Here is a 22,887-nt window from a genome sequence, read left to right on the forward strand (position 1 = left end):
CTTACTGGGTGGAAAGGGCTTTGGCACGTAGTCATCAGAGGACAAATAAGCTAATGTTCCAAATGTTGGTACTAGAAATGCTGACTACTCCATTGGTGTTAACTTCCACTATTTCTCTAAAAGTGGCACTTTGATCTAGAACATTTAATAACCTGCATGATTGAGGCCTTTGTGAATACTGCTCACACTTCTCAATGCTTCATTGATGAGGAAATTGGCTGACCTCTGTTTCAGCTGATGATGAGAGAACCAAATTTCCAATTTGTTTTTGCATGTTCAGCAAAATGAACATACTGTATTGAATATGGCCTGTGATATTTTAAAATTAAGGCATATGCTAGGCCTGGTGTGGAATGGGGAATAAAGCAGGGAAGCCATAAATATGTGGGATGAATCTTAGCCTCCTTGCATCTAGGGGAAAATTTGCTGCTGGCTTAGAGAAAGCCATAATTCCACTGGTAGATTTGCTTCCCAGTTCTGGTTTTGATTTGCTAAATAACTTCTAGCCAAATAATTGACCTTGACATGCTTGTGAGGTGGACTGATGCCAACCTTATGAATTTTAACCAAGCCAAGTGTAAGGTCCTACACCTGGGTCAGGGCAATCCCAGGCACTGCTACAGGTTGGGTGGAGAAGAGGTTCAGAGCAGCCCTGCAGAGGAGGATTTGGGGGTGTTGGTTGATGAGAAGTTTAACATGAGCCGGCAGCGTGAGCTTGCAGCCCAGAAAGCCAACCATGTCCTGGGCTGCATCAAAAGAAGCATGACCAGCAGTTCAAAGGAGGTGATCCTGCCCCTCTACTCTGCTCTCGTGAGACCTCACTTGGAGTACTGTGTACAGTTCTGGTGTCCTCAACATAAAAAGGACTTGGAGCTGTTAGAGCGAGTCCAGAGGAGGCCACGAGGATGATAAGAGGGCTGGAGCACCTCCCATATGAAGGCAGGCTGAGTGAGTTGGGGCTGTTCAGCCTGGAGAAGAGAAGGCTGAGTGGAGACCTCATAGCAGCCTTCCGTTATCTGAAGGGAGTCTATAAGGATGCTGGGGAGGCACTCTTCCTTAGGGACTGTAGTGGTAGGACAAGTGGTAATGGCTTCAAACTTAAACAGGGGAAGTTTAAGTTAGATATAAGGAGGAAGTTCTTTACAGTGAGGGTGGTGAAGCACTGGAATGGGTTGCCCAGGGAGGTTGTGGATGCTCCATCCCTGGCGGTGTTCAAGGCCAGGCTGGACAGAGCCTTGGGTGACATGGTTTAGTGTGAGGTGTCCCTGCCCATGGCAGGGGGGTTGGAACTAGATGATCTTAAGGTCCTTTCCAACCCTTACTATTCTATGATTCTATTCTATGATTCTAATTTCACCTGTCTGTTGCTTGTCCTCTCTGGCTTTGAACCTTTTCAGTCAATTATGATAGTCCCTGTGCCAAACTGCTGTCAGTCTCTTATTATTAGCTACAGAATTCCTAAGCACAATGGCACTCTTATCTCTGTCTTTAGTTATCGTCATCCTAGATAAGTGACAATATAAAAACAGACTGTACCGGGAAATCCATGAGCACTCCCTGTTTTCACTGGGGCCAGTTGCAGAATTGCTGGGGATGATGATGAGTACTTACACATGAATCCTTACTGAAAAGAATCTTTCGATAGCCACAGATAACAGCAGACAGCTAATACAGAAAACTGCAGTACTCTGAGATGTGTGGCATTGAAAACAGTGTGTTGATAGAGAGTACCTATAAACCAGACAAGCTGAGAGAATTTAGAATAGGCTCTCTCACTTCATTCTTTCCCTTGCACTTATAGCACAGATTACAGATGATATGTCTGTTTCTGTGCCACAAAGCCTACTGCATGTTAACACTTATCCAGAGCAGGGCAATTTAGGGTGATAAAAGCTGCTTGAAATGTGTCCTTTAACTTTCCTTAATTGTCAGACTTCAAAAGTTATCTTTAATTTAATTTTGTTGCATTTAAGGTCCAGCTTTACAATGGTATAATTTATTTGGGGCATTACTGGTGACATTGCTCTGCCTGTCGATGGAAACATGAAGGAGTATCATCATAATGAATATCCATGGACTCACATAAATCATTCAAAATACTTCAGATATGCACAGATATTTTCCATTGACCCTGTAATGACTTTAATAAAACTGTTTCAACATCAGCTGCGTCAGCAACAGAGACATGAAATGATGGTGTTTAAGCAACATCACCTCAGCTTTTAAATGTTTTGCAAAAACATTGTTAATTTTCTTTCAGTAGTGTATCATCCTTCCCAAATTACAGTCTCACAGTACAGCACAGACACCATATGCTAGGAACACATAGGATTTCCTTTTTATGTTGCTTCATAACACCAAGGAGTTGTAGTTATTACTTGAAACAAATCAAAGTTATTAGGAGCATGTCTTCTACTCATCAAAATGAAGATGTGAAACCCACTGTAGCTTTAATTTAGCCATAGGAAGGAAGGTGATATAACTCACAGCCGGGAGGACCTAAATGGTGACTGTCATTTCCATCATGTCATTGCTACTCCTTCTAGGTTTACTAAAATCACTCTTGTTTAACTTTGTGGGATGGGTAAAACCTCAGAGGACATTCTTTGAACAGTCCAAGGCACTGCAATTTTATACCAGAGCTACCACTTGTGTAACTGAAGTGATCAGAGAAGAATGCCATGAATCAGGGTGGAGTTCCACATCTACCACAGCAGGCAACCCAATTCTTCATATCCCTGATAAGCAAGACCTTGAAAAAAAACCCCAAACATTCACAAAGTTTCAGTTATAGGACGGTAATTTTTGTCTCTCCTCTTTTCACATTTTTAATTATAGTCTGACTTGCTTCCAGGTGAACTGTAAACTTTGCTTACCAGGAATAACTGGCAAAGATTCAGTCTGGTTATGACCTAGAAACTTTTATAAGAAGTCAACAGACATGGGATTTGGAGGTGGAAGGGAAGAAGACTGTTGAGAGGAAAAGGAGGTCTCCAGGGAACCTCCAGGATTTGTGTGTGTAAAGGACTGACCTTTGTAAAGTTTGGCAAAGAAAAACAACCAGGTCTGCTTTAGGAGAAGTAAAAAGAAGCTACAAAATATCAGATTAAGTTTTCTATGCTTTATATAGGAACTGCTGTTATAAGGACAGAACACATCTAATTAGAAGTAAGAAGTCATATGTAAACATGGCTGGTTTACTCCAAACTAACCCTCATGCAGTTGCTAAAAGTTTTAGATACTAAAGTCTAAATTCAGCAATATCATCATTTCCCTTTCTCATACCATGTTCCTGAAATTCCGAGATTAAAAGTCCAAGGTAATGATGTGATTTACTGTGTTACAACACAGGTGTTACAGGTGTATGGAGAAAACCTGACCTTGAAAAGAGGGAAAAATTTAAACTGAACATGTTTCAGGATGCAAAAAACAGACAATGAAGTGTCAACAAAGACATTTTAGTTTTGGTGTTTTTTTTCTCCTTCTGATGTAGATACTCTGCATGGTACATACTGGTAAGCAAAATAAAAGATGAAGGTGTGAAAGAAGGAATTCTCAATATTCCTTTTCTAAGGCAACATTTTCAAAGCCAAAACCTGGCAAGGCATGCCTTGAGATGATAGCAAAATTAGTGAAATAGAGAAATAGTCACATTCTTGTGAAATTTCACTACATGAAGTATGGTTTCCACAGGCTGGAAGGAGAAAAAGAGATTTCCTTCTCTAAATCCAACTTCCTATCCTGTTTCCAAACCCAAACTAACCAACTCCCTAACAACAGGTTACCAAGAAGGAGAATATATTTATCGATCTTTCATGTTTCTATGGACCAACTATCTTCATTCTCTGTCCTTGAAAGGTCTTTGTCCTCTTGCAATGTCTAGTGTATTTCCAGATCTTTTTCCTTTTCCTTTCTCTATTCCTTATAACTTCAAAGTTTTCCACGTCCAGTTTTCTAAGCTAAAGTTTTCCTCGATAGGCTCACTTAATGTCCTTCATTTTCTATGTCACATGTACATCTTGTGGCTACTCTATCACCACCCACTGGCAGTGCCTTTCATCCTTCTTCGTAGTGACCTCTTCTTTTGCTCATTCATATATTTCTCCTCCATTGTGGATGCCTCACCCCCAGCAACGTGTTTCACTCTACCTTGCTCCTCTGAAGTAAAGCCGCTACTATGGATATTGGAGACCAACATTTTTTTGCTCAGTAACTCTACTGTTCAATGCTTTGAATGTTCCTGGATGTCCAGAAAAAAACCCTCAGCAGATAATTCATTAAAGATAAACAAATTTCCTCCTCTTTTAATTCATCATTCAGTGTCTCTACCTCATCACTGAAAATCCCACAAAACCTATTCACCAAATGTAAAAGGAGTGCAAATAATATTAAAGATTATTAAATCATAAGAACATTTTAATTTATATTTCAGTTCCCTGAACCAAAATGAAAAGAAAAAGGTATATATGCATCGATGCTGTAGGCTCTTTTTCATCTTTGCTTCTAAGCGAATCCAAAAAAGATCACAGATCACATGCATTATCCAAAAGTTAACAAAATATAAATGGCATGCTTTCATGGAAACACACTAATTTCTAGTTCTAAATGACATTCCTTTGTTGCTTGTTTAGTATTCACTGCAGAACAATCTAAACATTATTAAATTGATTGCCTATTACACTCTTATTGAACAATTAACTCTGAAATAGCACACAATCCTCGATTTGTGTCTGGGGTTATCAGTGAAATTTATGCTACTGATTTCAGTGTTACTATCCCAGTATTTAGAGGTTTCAGAAAGTGGACCTAAAAAATGCAAGCCTAAGCACTCAAGTCTGTAGACATGTGAAACATCAGAAGATTCAAACTCTCTCAATTTTTTCTTCTTTTCTTTGTTTTTTCTTTTTCATAATACCGTGTGCATTTTTCTAACACAATGCATTGTGTTAGAATTGAAATCTGAAATTTTTCAGTTATGAGGACCCTAAATAAATATTATTCCACTCTTCTCTAGCAAATTACTTGCTGCCTTGTTTTAAATATTGTTCACTTATTTCTAAAAAAAAGTTACTATTGACAGGGATAATCCTTGTGTTCTTAAATTAATAGCGAAGGGTGTATCAGGAGCCTAGAACTTATAAATGGACTCTGGAAAGTAGCAGCAGTGTTAATTTGATATAGTAAGATAAACAGCTAGTGGACTGGTGGGCTTTTATCTCTTGGACTGAGTTTCCAAACTGAGTTTGAATGGTTTCCGACAGAGGCATAGAGATGAGCAGAAGTTGCCCTTTTGGGCAGCAAAAGCTCAGTGTTTAACAATGCCTTTAGGAAGTCCAACAAGGGCAGCTGCTGGTTCCAGCCAGCCTTAAATTCTCTGAATCTCAGATCAGCCAAGGATGTTGTCTGGCTATAGCTGAGAGATTAAGATGTTACCACTTCTCATTGTACTTTGGGCTATCAATGGCTGCAAGAACACTAGATGTACCAGCATAACTGACAGGTCGCTGCGTAATCCAGTTTTGTTGAAATTATCTAGGTTAGCAAAATCCTTTCTTTAAGGAGAGTAAGCTAACCTGTTTATTTTGACAAAATTGAAGACGTAGTCTATCTCGTCTGCCAGTGGAACAGAATGCCAAATGATATTCCTGAATGTGAACAGTTACAGAAAACTGACGGATTGTGATTGAAGCAAAGCATGTAGCCAAAGAACTGCAGAAGTTGAAGATCATAAATATTTGAGATACAGATTTTAGATTTTAGGGTGCACCTATAAATTATTTATGCATCTTTCAAACTCATGTATGAAGAACAGTACAAAGGAAATTAATACATTTTCTAATACCATAACATGAACTTGATTTAATGAGAAGTGATATCACCAGAAGGACACTATTTTTAAATATCTAACTAGCGTGAAATATGTCTGAATTAAAACCTATGGAAACATGTATGGATTTTAAAAGCCGTCACATTGATTTTTCATATAAAATGCTAACTTATGTTAACTTACAAGACTAGTTGTATGTAATTTTTTTATTAGAAGCATATCCTATGATATTACTCACAAATGTATTTGTGAGTTTGTCAGTCTCAGACAATCAGCTGTAATAATAGATGTATTTATACTGAAATTTCGGCTGAAGAATTGGTGTATTGGATACATAGTATCCTATTGCCACTGTAGTGCTAGAATGTGTTTTATTCTTCATGCCACAACCTTGAACAGTCTATTAGAGCTTAAGTTGCCAGCTTTTTACTATTATTCATCTGTTATTGTCTATCAACAATGTATTCTTCAAGGTAAATAAATTTAATAAGCTCATTAATTGGAAGTTATTTCTGCATTAATATTTTTAACACAATTCCCTTATCCAAGTGTCATTAGCAAGATCACAGATTAATTTCAGACTATATTTAAAAGATTAATTTAAAACCAAAACTTTCTACAAGCCCTCTCTCCTACCCCTAATTTTTCTGCTCTCAAGCTTTAGGGTTTTACCTCCTTGATGGAACAGTTCCACATGGTGGCTGAGTAGAATAATGCTAGCAGCAGTGGTCCTGCATTTTCCCCCTTCTTCTCCTACTCTTGAAAGTAAGGTCGGGACACTCATTTCCACCTTCTCTGGCACTCATCTAATCCCAGCTGAATGAGTTCAGTTCAGCAAACTGGCAGAAAAGGACATGTTTTTTCTTGGTGGGTTATTTTTTTCCTGATTCACCTGGGCAGTATTATGCCACATCATGAATGATATAACTTGCCAGGTTGGGCTGAAACTTCAAAAGCATCACTGGAGAAAATAAAGCAAGGAGAGTACATTTCAAGGTATCTCATTTCTCTGCTACCTTTCTTGTAATGACTGTTAGAAAAATGCTGCCACTTTAGTAAAAGGGTTTGGCTTACCAAGGAGTCAGGTGAGTGCCAGAGCTGGCACAAGGAAAGCAGTGGCAGCAAGCGTATCTGTGGGAGTCACCTCTTTCAGTGAACTACTAGATTGGCTCAGCCAGTCTTATGGGATGGCACCCATAAGTATGCCACACTGGCAGATGTGTGGGAGCTGTACTAACTCACTTTAGGAAAAAAATTAATTACTTACATCCAAACACTGAAACGGCCAACCCCCAGCAGCATAGCCAACTGCACAGTTTTACATTGCTGGGACCCATGGTTCTTTGCAGAACTCAGAGATCAATTTAATGGGAAGCAGCTGAGTGCCTTTCACTGTAAAATGTTTACAGTGTTGCTTGTTTTCCCCTAATTTTGCTTCCACTGAAACCTAGATGCATTGGCTAAGGTGAATTAGCACATGGGTGTGAGAAAAAAAGGTCTAGGATATGTGAAGGCCTCCTTAAATTGGCTATCCGCCAGTGAAAATATGACAGTGAAGTCCATGGTCCAATAACCTTAAATGTAAATTCAGAATTCCTACTTTTGTATCCAAAATGCCATGGCCACATGATGCAAAGCACTGATCTGACAAAAAACCAACCCCAACCCCCCCCCCGCAAAAAAAAATCCAAACCCAAAATCAACCAACTAACCAAAAAACCCAAACCAAAACAAACCCCCTTTTGCAGATTCAGGTTTGTTTAAGATATGTTAGAGGGCTAATTTTGCATCGCTGCAATTTATACCAGATTAGACATCACCTACTTTCATGCAGCTGACAGAAAGGTCTAAATCTGGTGCAAACTCTTTTTTTATATACTCTGGCTAACTCCACACAAATGTCACCATATCCTCATCCTGAACAAACACATACTGCTAGGTGAGCAGGTGGTGGGATACAGTAACACAGCCGAATTGTAGCCTTGGGGCAGCTGCAAAAGCTCTGTAAATTCAGGGCGGCATCTCTTGACTGAGTACCCATCAACTGTCTTTGGCTCAGCCAGCATCAACAGGCTCTCAGTACGCTCCTTGTAAGGAATCCATTGCCCATCAAGGAAGGAGGCAACAGTGCTATCAGGAATGCATAGTACAGCATATAGGTAGAACACTGGTCATGGTGATACTTGTCCCTTAATCCCCATTTATTTTCAAGTAAGCACCTCAGTAACATAGGTGAACTATGACCAGTGGGTCAATCTAACAAGTGGACAGTCACAGTGGGAAACTCATGAAAACCAGCAATATACTAAAATTCCAAAACCTTGTTTTAATAGAGTATTTCTCTTTTACAAATGACATCTTGCTAACCATATCCTTATAACAATATTCCACATTTAACTATTTTTTTAACTATTATCTATTTTTAACTGTTTTTTCATGAACTATTTTTAATAATTAACTATTAACAATTTATTTAACTATTTAACTATTCTTTTCTTTTGTGCTAAGCACCAAAAGGAGCCTCAGTTTTACTGATCAAGTAAGATCTTAAGATCAAATTTTATATTTCAGCACTTATACTGGAAGAGGTAGCAGGTATTTAGAAGATATCAGGATCCAATTCCCCACTGGAAAAAAGGTCTCTCTCAAGCTACTGGTGCACTAAAGCACTGACAGCATAAAAACAAATGCTTGTTTGGTCTTGTTCTGAAACTGAAGTCTTGCCCTCTGGCCAAGAACCAAATGTGCTACCAGATGAATGATACAGAGACACTGAAGAGAACACGAAAGCATAAGACTGCCAAGACTGCACTGTATCACCTTCATATCTAAGGCTTTTGTCTGAGTTAGGAAAAAAAAAGAAAAAAACCACAAACAAGCAATCCTTTGTTGGAAGCACGTAAACCTGTTTGTGACTGTACCACAAGGAGCTTAGTAATACTCATGTAACATCAGATCTTTCAGCAGAAACCAGACACATCCACTTTTTGCTAAAAGTGTTTTCAGTGCATTTTCCATCAAAATGCAGTTAATTGTCTGTGAGGGATTTCGTTTTCTTTTTAGTTTTGAATAGAAAGCTTTGCTGCCTTTAATTTAGCTTGAATGGTATGGACAAGCAGAACTTAGACTTGAAAATAAAGATCATTCAGATTGTTAAATACCAATGTGAAAAACACTAATAAATATTTCTGGGACATTCTTAACATTTTAGCTGAGGAAGAGGTGATCTACCCTGAATGAAATGTCCTATACATTAGGATACATTAGAGTTAGAAAGAGATAAATGAGTACTTACATGCACTTATGAGAGAAGGAGGTACACTTATAACTACAGTAATGTAATTTCTGGCACTGCATAGTAGATTAAGCTTCAGTTTCAATATGGGATACCCATTCTGACATAGTTATCAAAGACAAAGACTTTCTGTATAAGTTGGTTTAGAAAATGAAGTGTGTCAGCAAAATTATTATGTGAGAGTTGAATGGCATCTACATTTGAGGCTTGGTTGAAAGAAATGCTTTGAAAAATTAAACACCTGAAACCAATATTGCTAATAGAAAAATTTCTATTGCAGACATGGTCTAAAAGTTGTAGTGCCTTTGTTTATAGCCAAGTGTATGCAGCATCCTCCCAAAAGAAGCAGAATATTCCCACAGCTGGAGTCCAAGGTCAAAGCTGCAAAGGCAATGATCTGAGTCTCGATTCTACCATGCTTTCCCATAGATACCTTCCAAGTTACAAGATCAGAAAACCACAGTTAGATTCCACAGTCAGTCTAGTAATATGTACCTCGTGGGAGAAGTGCTACCGAAGCCAACTAAAGCTTAGGGATGATAATTTTCTAAAACTTGGCAAGATTTATCTCTGAAGTCAGTGGACCCTCTCCTCCTTCAAAAAAAAAAAAAAAAAAAAAAACCAAACCAAAACCAAACCCAACCAAACCACCTATAAACTAAGAATAAGGAAAAAGACTAAAAAGATAAAAAGAAACCTTCTGAAATCCTAACATGTTGAGAAAACACTACTAACAGGAAAAATCTAGAATGGCAACGATATGTTCTAGACAAATAAATTAGTGTTTTTCCATTACCAGTGATACTATTCAAGTGAAAAGATTGATAATGTTTTATATTATTTGTTTTGAAATTCTAAGATTTTTTTTTTTCCTTAAAAGGCTGTTCGGCGACATGGTATTATTTCCTACTCCAAGGACAAAACTGACTTGTCTGCAAACTATAGGTATCACTTCAGTAATAAAATGTAACAGTTCTCCACTACTGCAAAGCCAATAAAGGGCTCTATCGCAGTTAGGTCTGTGGAGAAAAATGCACTTCATGGGTATAATAATCTAGATTTCGGACAACCTGCATTTGAAAAACAAGGTTTACTTGAGGCAGATAACACATAAGTGCTTTATATAGGTTTATATAAAAGTGCCTTTTGTGCCATTTGTAAAGGATATCTATTTGGAGTCCAATTATGAAGAAACGCTTAGACAGAAATGACTATATGGCTCTGCCTGTGTAAGCTGACAAGGTAGGGCTGTCTCACAGAAAATAAATTGTTCAGATCCAGCTTAAAGTTGTTTTGTTTTTAAAAAATGCAAAGCACTCAATGGTATTTGCTTAAAAACATGCATACTTCTATTGAAAGAAATGCAGCTTTCCAGGGGTGATTCAGATATTCCTTGGTAGAAGATACTGATGGAGCAGGTAGAGAAGATTGCCTGCAACTGGCTACTTTTTCTAAATCTGGGCCAAGGTTCTTCCTGATCACATGAAACATGTTTCTGTTTTAGCCCATATGCAGTAGACGGAAGTAACTCTTTACTTTATGTAGTGATTAAGTTCTCTGCTGCACCCACTTTTACTTAGCTCAACTGAGAAAGTAAAGGTGTTTTGGTTTTTTTTTTTTCATTGAAGAGTAAAATCACATTTGGACAACCACTATTCCCCCTGTCCCTCCTGTGTAAACATCAAGGCCTGGAAGGTTATGTCCTTAAGAGTCCATGTGCCACTTGGAAAAGATGGGTCTCAGAAAAGTCAGTATCTAAGTCTAAGAGGAAGGATTCAGGTTGGGACAAGTGGAGCCTGAGAGGAAAATGTGCATGTTTTAAACTGACGGATGGAACAACATATGATCAGGCAGATGAGGCTTGCATTTGTAAAGCAGAGGAAGGGGATTGTTCATGGTGGATGGTTTCACAGGGAATCCACATGAATGCTGTGGGAGTGTCAGCCCAAAGTCACCCTGACGGTGGGAGATTGCACCCCAACCTCACAGAGCCACCCTAATTTGGCCAAGAACATGTCTGCTCCTCCCTCCCCACACAATACCACTAAGGTGTTACTTAGGCACATGTGGCATCACTCCTTAGGACAGGCATACCCGAAAGCCCTTGCTGTCATTAGTGGCATCTCATTTTTCCTCTCCTGTGTGGATTTTATTATTTGGACCAACTCTGTCCTCATCCCAGTACACCTCCCTTCCCTCCTGCCCAGGGCCGCTCGGCTACAAGTTGGGAGGGGAACGGGGCCAGTAAAGATTTTGCGACGAGAACCCGCGGGGGTCTCGAGGAAGGCGGCAACTCATGGCGGCGGTAAAAGGAGACGGCAGCCTGAGCTGCCTTCCTCGTCCTGCCCTGCCCTGCTCCAAGACACCCGGCATAATACAAACCGGGCCGAGGGTGCCGGCAGGGGCGGCCGGTTCGCCGGCTCCCTCTATGTATCGCTCTCTCAGCAAAGGAGGAGGAGGAGGAGGGCTTTCTTTTATTCTATCCCCCTCTCTCTTTTCCAGCCAGTAAAGCGTCTGCCCCTCTGATCCGTCGGTACACGCCTGCGGCTGCACACACACGCACGCACACATACACCCAGCCGCCGGCTATAAATAAGTTACGAGCCGGGCAGAGGACGAGCAGTGCACGCCTCCCGGCAGGCTGAGGCAGAGGGGACAACCCCTCTGAGCCTCTCGGGCACCTCAGCTCCACTCAGCCCTGCCGGCGCCGTACACCCGAGTGCCATGGCGTGCGTGGAGCGCTGCTGCCGCTGCTGCTCTGACAGCCGGCGGCACAGCAGCATCCTCTACAACATCCTCAAGAGCGAGGAGCGGGCGGCTCCGCCGGAGGGGCTGGGGCCGAGGCGGGGGCAGGGGGAGGTGTCCCGCGGCTGTCCGTGCGGGTCCCGGCGGCGGGTGGCACTGAGGAGCCCGCAGGTCGCCTGCAAGGCGGCCTCGGCAGTGCTGGTGAAGACGCTGCGCTTCGTCCAGAACGTGCCCTGCTTCCAGGAGTTGCCCCTGGAGGAGCAGCTCCTGCTGGTCCGCAGCTGCTGGGCTTCCCTGCTGCTCCTGGGGCTGGCGCAGGACCGGGTGCACTTGGAGACGGTGGAGAGCGCGGAGCCCAGCATGCTGCAGAGGATCCTCACCACCCGGCGGCAGGGCGAGCAGCCCCCGCGGCGGGGACCGGCGCCGGGCCGACCGCACCACGGCCCGCACCTGCCCTCGACCGGCGAGATTCAGGCTATCAAGGGCTTCCTGGCCAAGTGCTGGAGCCTGGATATCAGCACCAAAGAGTACGCTTACCTCAAGGGGACGGTGCTCTTCAACCCTGGTGAGTGACCGGCCGCGGTGGTGGGGCGGCGGGGGTCTCTCTACCGCGGGGAACGGGGGGACGGGCGGGGAGAGGGTTGACGCGGAGAGCCCGTTTGTGTCCCCAGTGCAGCGGAGGGGACCCGGGGTTCTTCCTCAGAGGGAAAGAGGTGGCGGAGGAGGGGGACGCGGAGCAAGGTTTCACCCACTGTCCCATACTGGGGCCCTGGCTGGCGGGCAGGGAGCCGATCACGGCCACCTCGCCTGCAGTTACCTGGTGGAGGGGGTCCGGCTACGGCTCATGGGGTGTCCCGGGCGCTGGCGCCTTCCACAAAGGTTTTCCTCGAACAGAACAAACCCGCGGCAGCCGCCTAGGGAAGGTTAGGGGCCAGCAGCGCTTCCTGGTTCGTTTCGATCCCAGGCGCCTGGCGGGGTCGCCAGCCCCCAGGGTCTAACTAGCTCCCCCTGACCTCCAAGAACAAAATGCTGTTTCGGCTTTGTGTGTAGTATTTATGACGTGGGGTTTTCCTCCCTTCTCTCTTTGTGGAGACTTCTGTAAATGCAGTTCTAACGAGTGATTGATTATCATGTCGTGCCTTACCTGAAAGGTAGCTGGCGGGTTGGATGAGGCACTCCCCAAGTATGCACTACCGTGTGAGGGTGGGACGGGGCTCTTCGTACATCCCCACTATGAAACTGTTAGGCTGAAAGGGAAGATTCTGCACTCCCTGTCCTTCAGTATCTTTACTGTGCTTCACCAGGAAACTTTGTCGTACGTTGGAGTTAATGCTTCTTGCTACTTGTAATCTGGAGCTATTCAGAAACAGTTGTCAAAAGATTCCTTACATGTGAATAATGCACTTTGTAGAAGTCAACAAGTTAATGAGTTATGTTTATTACCTTCCCCACAGTTTACAGATTGCATTTGCCACTCTAAAGGTGTTTTGGAGAGCATTCTGCAATGATAGTTTTTGCTTTATCAGCTAATTTATTTAACACTTAAGAGAATGTATGCAAATGCTGTATTTCAAGTTTGTGTAGTGAAGAAGAGTATTGAGTGTCCAGAACACCAACATAAGATTCTAAACTGCCCTATGAAATCTGGCATGTTGATTCTGCATACAAGAAGTCCTCTAGCAACTTCATCTGCTTCATTCCTTGAGTGATAAATTCAATCTGTAAGCTGTTAGTAGTTGTTCAGTAAAAACAATATTGTTTTATAAACAAAACCTATGTAAAAGAAATAATTTATTCTTCTTTTCAGATCTACCTGGACTGCAGTGTACACAGTACATTGAAGGACTGCAGAGAGAAGCACAACAAGCTCTAAATGAACATGTCAGACTCATTCACAGAGGTGATGAAGCCAGATTTGCCAAGCTGAATGTTGTTCTATCCTTGCTAAGATCTATTAATGCTAATATGATTGCTGAATTATTCTTTAGGCCCATCATTGGGGCAGTGAACATGGATGACATGCTTTTGGAAATGCTTTGTGCAAAATTATAAAGGCATGTAAAATAATGAAAATAAGTCCATTGCGAAGGAAGCCCTAGAGCATAATAGTGTAAAGTACTGTAAATAAACTAACTTATTGTTTTTACATAGATAGTATTTTTGTATTCCTTAATAAAATATTCTTCAAGTTCTGAAATTAATTTTTATTAAGCACTGTGGTTTTGGAATAAGATTACAGTCATCAAAACAAGCTTTAAAGTTGTGGAGAATGTTCATATCCAAAGTCGACTGGCTTTTCTTGTACCATGTTTCTGAATAAAGGTCATATTTACTATATTGTACTTTCAAGGTGAGTAATCCCTGCTTTTTAAAAGTAAGCAGCAGTTTAGGTTTACATTTTAAATGTAATTGACATGCAGAAAGGGGGAAGGAACAAGCCATTTACTTTGCATATTTCAGTAACATTGGAAGAGCCACTGTTCTACTCCTGCTTCAAATACTGGCTCTATCAAAGACTTTCTGCAGTCAGCGAACTACTTCTATTGACTTCAACAGAGTTGAAGTATTTAAAGAATATTAAAGAAATTATTCCCCTAAGATTTTCTTCCAGAAGGGGAAGATGTGTTAGGAATATTTTGAGGCTTAAAGAGCTTGGTCAACTCTGATACTTACAGTAAAACATTCCATTCAACACATGTTGGGCTCCAGGAGAACAAAGTAACTCTAGTCTCCAAAACGATGAAGAAAAAAGAAAAACACCTCTAAAAATATCTGAACAGCAAATGCTGAATAAGGTCAGGAGAACTACTCGTGTGGACTTCACACTTGTTTTTCATCCAGGTAATTCCTAGCTCGGGTTGCCATAGCCAGATTCTTCAGACTACTTTTTCAAATAGAAATACAAAATTACTGCTGAGACACGGTATACCACTGGCACATCCATCAGAATTTGTTTAGCTAGCATGAACATTATTCAGCGTCAAGCTTCTACATTTATTTACTTTTTTGAGTCCTTATGGATCAAGTCTTGGGCTTGATCCATTCTCCCAACACAGTTGTGGTTTTGTTGAAAAAACTCTTTTAAACATGAAATCAGAAAGGGAAAATGAGGGATTTAAGGGGTATTTATTTCATGGTTTTCCTTTCTCTGCATGCAATTTTCTAGCCTTTCACCTGGGGAATATTGTTAAAGAAAGGAGAAAGAAGTGTGAAAGTGATCCCAAGTTAACAGATATTGGTAACTCTAAGTATAATTTACATATATATTCACCACTATCAGTAAGAGGTGTTTTTTAAACACTATGAACTTGAAGCAGTTACTTTCCTTGATAGCAGATGTATGGGGGAGAGAGGAATGAGCTCGAAGATCTTTCTTTTGCTGCCACCTTGCGCAAAGGATAATCACAGGTCCAACACTCAGGTAGAGGGGCTGGGGGGGCTGTTGCTCTCTTGTGCCTACCTGGATAAAAGTTATGGAAAATAGTAGCCAAACATTCCTAGTGGGACAAGCTCGTCCATAAGTACTATCACTGAGGTTTGTATTGCTGTGGCAATAAGAACCTCATCATGGACTCGGATACTGTCACAGAGCAAAAGAAACAAAGCAAGAAATGCACCCCCCATCCTGAAAAGCAATGGTGTAGCATAAATGCATGCTCTTCTGGTGCTCATGTAACCCTGGGTAGCGTCACATGCTCTGAGGAGCTCCCCAAAAATTCCAAAGAACACAAAGCATGTAAGTAAAGTGCTCTTAACTACCAGTCCATGCTTCAGACCTGCTCAGATCATAATAGAGCAGGTTTAGTCTTTACGTTATATTGATGCTCCCATATGTGTGTACACAGCATATAACAAATATAAACATACACATACCTATATAAACATATACATATGGAGAATATTTACTGTGTATGTATAAATGTTCTGTGAGTTTACAATAGCTTCTGAGCTTATCTAATATCTCTGTAACATGAATATATGTTTCCCTCCTTCACTGTAAACAGCATATGAGCTTACAACAGTTAGATTTCAAGGGTGCCTGACAAAGAAATCTCTTTTCACAAAAGCACAAAGCACGATGATAAAACATTTAAATGGTGGTTAGTGGCATATGATGAATCTTGGTAAGGACTCAAAAAATTCAACAGCCTCAGACTAAAACAACTTCATTGCCACTGAGAATTTGTTAATATACACGCTACTGTTCAGGCTTTTCTGCTGGGTGGCAGAAGAGGCTTGTTGGCAGCACTCCTAACAATTAGCTGTAATAGCTGAACCATGGTCACAGGCAAGGATTTTCAGCTGAACAGTTACCTTGAGACTGTTTGGATCTATTGTGCCACTAAAATACAAACGTTTTCATCACTCGGGTGGACCTGCTTGCATCTCCAGATTTGATATCTGAACAAATTCTGCATTCTGCTCAATTTTCTGAAGTTGTCATGAAAAATATTGCTTCTGTGCACAACAAATCCACCTTGAACTCACTATAACCTATTTCTCTTGGGCCAGCAATACTGTTAGTCATATAGCTGTTGTCTATTCAGATGGAAACACTTGGAAAATATAAGTAGGAAATCTGAAAGGAAAAACCAATTTATCAGGGCTTCTGCAGAGAACTGGCAAAAGGAAGTATCTCTTCCTAGGTCAGATGGACAGGAACTACAAAACAAGAAATCAAAAGAAGACTTGTAGGAGGAGCCAAGTTGAAGATGAGGAGAATCACGCAGGAGTGCGAGAGAAGAGACTTAGTATGGTTCTAGAACGGTGGGGAAGGGTCTGATTTTAGTGTGTGAACAATGTGCCAAGAGCTGACTGGAAGCAGTTGGAAAGAGATTGTAACTTACAAGACAGGTCAGAGCTTGAGCAAAAGGGTGCCTATGGGAGGACTCTGTGTCAAGTCCAGGAAACGCTGCAGAGCAGGGTAGAACCTACCCCAGAAGCTGACACAGAGGAGGACGCAGGCATCCTCACCAACCTGCTGGGACTGGGTCTGTTCTCTCCTCCACTGGTACCACTGCTGAAGAAGGGGCAACAGTGGAAGCTATGCAGGTATGAAGAGCAAGCTGCTCAGCCTTTGTGAGCACATGTTGCTTGCAGAATTTAGCAGAAACAAATGTTGCCCTAGACTTTGGAGCCTGGGTGCTCTACAACACAGTTTTTTTACTGGGTAGGAGAAGCACTGGGCTAGATCCTTTCCTGACCCAACTCTGTCCTGTGCAGGGTGGGTGAACTCTGAATTGGACAGCCTACATAGCCATGGCCATGCTGTGACACAAGAGGTGATCTCTCTGGATGTTCCTGACACCAGGGGTCCTGCTAGAGGCCTCAGGCAGGCAGGGGAGAAGGCCAGGCACACAGGAGTAGGATGCTCCCATGTAATGTAACCTTTAATAGAAGGAGTGGGAGAGCTTCAGGTGCTCAAAGGGATAGTGGACAAGAGTTCTGTCAGCTATCTGGGACTCCTGTGGAGGTAAAAACCTGCCTCCTCTGGCTTCTGGTGAGCAGTGCTGCGCTGTGCTGTGAGCTCTGTGCGCATGATTTCTCTTCGTGCTCTTAAAGGTACTGGGTATTAACATGACTTCTGAGGATTTTTAAGCATTATTCTATTCACTTTCTATCCCTGGCATTCTGGGAATGAATCTACTCTTGAGCATGGGTTTTTTTCAGCCCCCTGGGATGTTAGAGGAACTTTAACTAAAAGCAGCCTCCCAAACAATTTAATCCTGCAATCCCACAGTGGCTGCCTCAGATAGAAGCAGTGCTGCGGAAAAAGCCGTTCCCACCCACCTCAGCATAGATGCCCATTTCTTGTGGTCAGTACTGTGACACGAGCAGTCCAGTCACTGGCTTCTAATCACAAAGCACCATTTGGCAGAGGTTACTGCTACAAGATATCCTTTTCTCCGAGGAGATCTGAGAAAGGATAATTTAGAAGCCAACCTGCATTTTTACTTTATATGGTTATGAGTGTTTCTTTTAGATAAGGAAAAGCATGACATTTATTCATAATCTTACTTTTCCAAGTTTAATGTATAATCTTTGTTTTGGTAGTCTTTCAAACAGTTTGCTTTAAAATTTGCAGAATTTTGCTGTTGTGGGTAGGCTATGAATGCTGTAAATGCTTAATAAGCAGTAGCTTTGCTCCCAAAGGTGTGGTTCTCAAATTTTCTTGCTTTGAACGGGCCTCATACACTGGCTTGAATCTATTATTCTGACAGTCATTTTCATTTCTTTTCAAAGGCAGAACTTTTTCCTCTTGTGGATATTCCACACATTGCAATATATGGCAAAAAATAAAATTTCAAAAAGCCAGTTGGTGATCTGTGTTTCTTTCATTGAAAAGAAATCCATAACAGTGTAAGCAAATATTGTATGAAGTCGTTTTGAAATTTTGAGATGCAGCTTGAGATCTGCACCCCCATATTGCCTTAGCACTCAGTATTTATTTTACATTAGGGAAGTCTACTATTTTAAATCTGGTATGTACACAAGTAAGTTTCAATAGCTGAAACAACTAGAGACTGGCAGAGCAACTTTAACAAAAATGTCAAAACAAGTACTGTGAGGGCTCAGGGCTATAACTTGTTAGCTGGCACTGTATGCAAATCCACATATCCTTCACATTGTTGATATAAATCAGTAGCCATTTCACTCTTATGTCAGTGATGAAATTGGCCCAGCTTCTTTTAGGTATTCATACTGTGCCTAGGCAAATAACCACACAAGTGTTTATACAACCACACATGATCTACAGACACCTTTTCTTCTGTGCGTACTTATGTTATTTACTTATTTTATAGAAGGAAAATTACACTAGTTTCAGGTTCAGAAAAAATAACTTGTCCTTTCATTTTGTATAACCACTCACTGTTTTGAACTTCACCTTGCTTAAACTGAGCTGTCTGAAAATTTGACATGTGGTCTAGCCAGGGCATTAAGGCTTTGCCTGGAGCAGGTGGAGAGGCAAAAACAGCTCCAGGTGGCATTTGATCCCAGCATACCGATCTTAGGGTACAGTCATTGATTTGTACTTTGCAGAACAAGGCTAGATTCAGGTTATACACTGAGCTGTCAGTCACTACAGTTCAGCAAAGTGAAACTTGGAACCTTTGGAGTCACCCTTACTTCTGGCAAAGCACTTAGCCATCTTCTCTCAGCTGAGACTGTAGTGCAGCTTCTCACATGTATGTGTACACACACACATACATATACATAGCAAAATACAGCAGGACAATTCATATCTTTTTTTTTTTCTAGTGGGGCTGGGTTAAGGGAAATAACAAAAAAGTTAGAAAAACTTGCAAGAGTAAAAGGGAGACATTTAGAAAGTAAACTTTTATACATGTAACAATGTTTATGCTAGGAGCTAGCAGGCCTGCTGCTCCTGGTTTTAAGTACACAACTAATATCTGCCATTTTTAAGAATTAGCTAAAGAAAGTGAGTCCATTTCTCAAAGGAAGAGAGAATAAAGTTTATTTTGTCTCAGTTGATGAATCTTGTTCTGATTTTTGAAACTGAAATGAGCAGTTTGGACTGAGTGACAAAATGATCAAAATTATCAGTACTGCAATGCAGATGCTGCTTTTTTTTTTGTTTTATTTTCTTATTCCCATCTTATCTTTACCAGGTCTGGAAGCCATAGCAACAGATATGACTCTGTGTTCAAAAGGTTGCAACTTAGCAGGCAGCACTCATCCAGTGTAAGGTAAGAGGACTTCCTTGCAAGGACTCTGATGTCCTGATGAACTAGAGCTGGAGGTGATCTTTAGGGAGGGCTTCTGGGAAGCTGAGGAGCAGTGTTGCATTTCTGGAATCGTCTAATCTGGAACAACTAGGTGGAAACCCTGATTCTCAATCAATTGGTTCAAGTAAGATAAAGAGAGCAAAATCCTGCTGCATGTGAGATCTGAGCTGGGAACATCAGCTGTTCCCAAACAAGGTCAAATGACTGAGGAAGCATTTATGATCTGTAATGTCAAAGTTATTCCTATCTAATTTTCAAACAAGCTAAACTGCGCAGAAATCAAGGAATGTAAAGAATGATGGCTGAGTGGACTCTGATAAAGAATCCCAAAGCTCAAGAAGTTATTACTTTTGGACTTAATTGCAACAGCTTCTTTCTGTCACTTCTGTGATATTGGAGTTGCAAACAGAAGCCTTTCACTGACATTTGCTATGGACAAATTACCACAGCGGAGTTAACATGCACTAACTCTTTAAGGGAAGTGGATCATCCAGCTGACCTTTAAGACACTTAATGGGAATCAATTGGAACTAGTTATTTTATCTAGAAATTCTGCTCAGAAAGAGTTCAGATGCTAAGAGTCCAGCTCAATTAGAACTTTGCCCTCCTGTGCCCAAATGCACACCCCTGCTACAGCCCAGCTCTGCTCTAGGGTGAAGCCACAGTGTGTGTGCCAGCAGTTTCCTCTCTCAGTTCTCTTCCTACTGATCCAAGTGCATTGGATTTTGTAGAAGGACATCAGATATGTGGGCTGAAAGTAAGTTGTGACTCCTTCCCGTTAGGCTATTTGAGCTGGACGACCGGGAAACTAGACCCTTGAGACACACTGCAGCCCGCATTGTGAAAAGGGCAGATGATTGCTTTTCTCAGTATTGAGTGATACCTGTTTCTGTTATCTGTATCTTTCACTTTTTCTCACTTCCTTACATGTTGGAATAAGCATAGGAAAGTGTTTTCTGCCTTGTTTATGGGACAGATCTGGAGCCTTTATAAGTGTGAAGCAGTTACTGATAACACAAAGCAGGCACTGCTTACTTAGTTTTGTTTGGCTCCCAAAGAATCCAGTATGCTTGGACTTGCTACGGTCTCAATGTTTCCTTAATATAAACCATATAAACCATAGAAGGGTAATTCAACAAAGAAACACTTTTTGCATCAGTTATTTTATTACAGAACAGTAAAGGTGACAAGAAAAAAAACATATGAAGAGAAGCAGTAAAACTGAAACAGGTTATAAATTATAGAGGGTGTATATTCTGTTCTTCTAAATAGTCATATGGCTGGAAGGGATTTCAGGTGATCATCTAATCCATTCTCCTATCCTGACAGAATGAATTATATATCATATTATACCTGACAAGAGGTTGTCTGACCTGTTGTTAAAAGTTTTGGTGATGGGGTCTCTAAGACATCCCTATTCAGTCTATTTCTGTGTCACTACCCTTAAAATTCAAAAATTATCCAGGCTTCTAAACTTACCTTTCTGCATTATAACACAATCCACCATTTTCTTAACTTATTCACCAACTACAAAGATAAAATTTGTGTCAGAAGACCATTGCCTATTTAAAGGCTATTAATCTTAAATTTTGTGGAAAGCTAATTGCCTGGATTCTTTCAACCACCCATATTTCCTAGACCTCTTACCTCCTCTGGACACCCAATTGACCAACGTCTTTCCTGAACTGGAGCTCCTAGATTTTCTATTGCAATGGGGAAAAAAATACCAAACCAAAAAACAACTTATGAATTATAGCCCTCTACAATCCATTTACACTATTTTGTTATTTTTTTTTAAACAGCACAGTGAATCCTTTCTGGAAATATTGTACACATATATCTTTTGTACCAGTCTGGGTCTTTCTGATAGTCAAAAATCACAGTTAAAACATATTTTCCAACTGCAGTTCTAAACATTCTGCATAGATATAAATTGCATTTTGCTAAATCAGAACACTTTTCTTAACTTCCTGGTTGTAGTCTTTGACGTTAAATGCAGATATATTTGAAATATATCTTGGTTTTTCTTTTTTCAAGGTGGTCTTGACGCTTGTGAAATTTAAAAACTAGACTGGTCAAAATGCTTAAAAATACCCTCAAGGGACTGTTGCGAAACTCAGTGTGGGTGGGTAAACTCAGTGGACGGGCAATTTTCAGTTCCTAATTGTCTCTAGACTGTGAAATGCAATGCATTCCATTAGTTCATTATAATATCATCATGTGCCATTGTCTCAATGACCATTATTATGTTTTCCTGAGAGAAACAGGTTCCACTTAACAGTGGATTTTAATTTACTTCTTTACACTGTCTTAAACAATAGATGGGAGAGAAAAGAGGGAAAGGAATCAAGTGTTTATGTAACATAGCAGTTCTCCTGGAATTAGTATGCAGAGAATGTGAGAAGCAAACAGTTAATCTTGTTTGCAACATGCCCAAGGAAGAATGCTTTACATCAAAAGTTAAAAACTGTCATTATTGCAGACCTTTTAGTTCACAAATAACACAGGCTTTTATACATCAGAAATTTTGCTAGACAAGAGGAAAAAGGAAATAAAATAAAAAGAAAGCAGAAAGATTAAAGGAGCATATGATGGCTGCCATAAAGCCTGGTAAAATCTGCAACACAGAAGGTATCTCTGTGTCTGCTATGCCATACTCTCTCAAATGCAGCTCCCAAATGTGGTAAAGAAAACATTAACATTTCTAATCTTGGAAACAGTTAATGGTGCCATCTCAGTTTCATCAGAAGCCTGTAATATAAAGCTTCCAGAACGCTTTCTCTCGTGAGAGCTCAGTGAAACACAGATGTTACTACTCCATATTTTCCCAGAGACCCTCATCACCTCCTTTCACAGAGAGTCTTGGCTTCCCATAACCCCATCACTGCTTCTAACAGCAGCCTGACATTTCCATCAACATTTTGCTCTGCAGAATTAGTGACATCGTGTAACACTGCTTTTCTGCACATTAAACTGGTTAAAACTAAGGCTGTAGTAACAGCATTGTTATTGCTGGAGGTGAAAGCGGATAGTCTTCATGTGCATCCTAAGAAATGAGAACAAAAAACCCAAATGAAACCTGCTTCAGAACTTGTTTACAGAAATGTAAAAAAAAGCACAGCCTGAACAGATCACACTAATCAATATTCACCTTCTGTCTGTGAAAGAGCTGTTGGGATCCATGCTGACATTATCAAAAGCTTTCTTTCTTGCTTATGTTCTTTTCAATAACAGGATTATTTTCCCTCTCTTTTGAGACTGGAATAGCCAAT

The 22,887-nt window shown here is 40.8% G+C and overlaps 1 protein-coding gene across 1 annotated transcript; it reads left to right on the plus strand.

The window, feature by feature from the left end:
* Nucleotides 1–11,718: 11,718 nt before the first annotated feature.
* Nucleotides 11,719–14,213, plus strand: NR0B1 (nuclear receptor subfamily 0 group B member 1). The gene is made up of 2 exons (XM_030476650.1): nt 11,719–12,432; nt 13,675–14,213. Exons 1-2 carry the CDS (start codon nt 11,847–11,849, stop codon nt 13,917–13,919), a joined length of 831 nt encoding a protein of 276 aa, XP_030332510.1. The 5' UTR covers nt 11,719–11,846; the 3' UTR covers nt 13,920–14,213.
* The last annotated feature ends 8,674 nt before the right edge of the window (nt 14,214–22,887 follow it).

The sequence above is a fragment of the Strigops habroptila genome, chromosome 2 (assembly GCF_004027225.2).
Source record: "Strigops habroptila isolate Jane chromosome 2, bStrHab1.2.pri, whole genome shotgun sequence".
NCBI classification, from domain to species: domain Eukaryota; kingdom Metazoa; phylum Chordata; class Aves; order Psittaciformes; family Psittacidae; genus Strigops; species Strigops habroptila.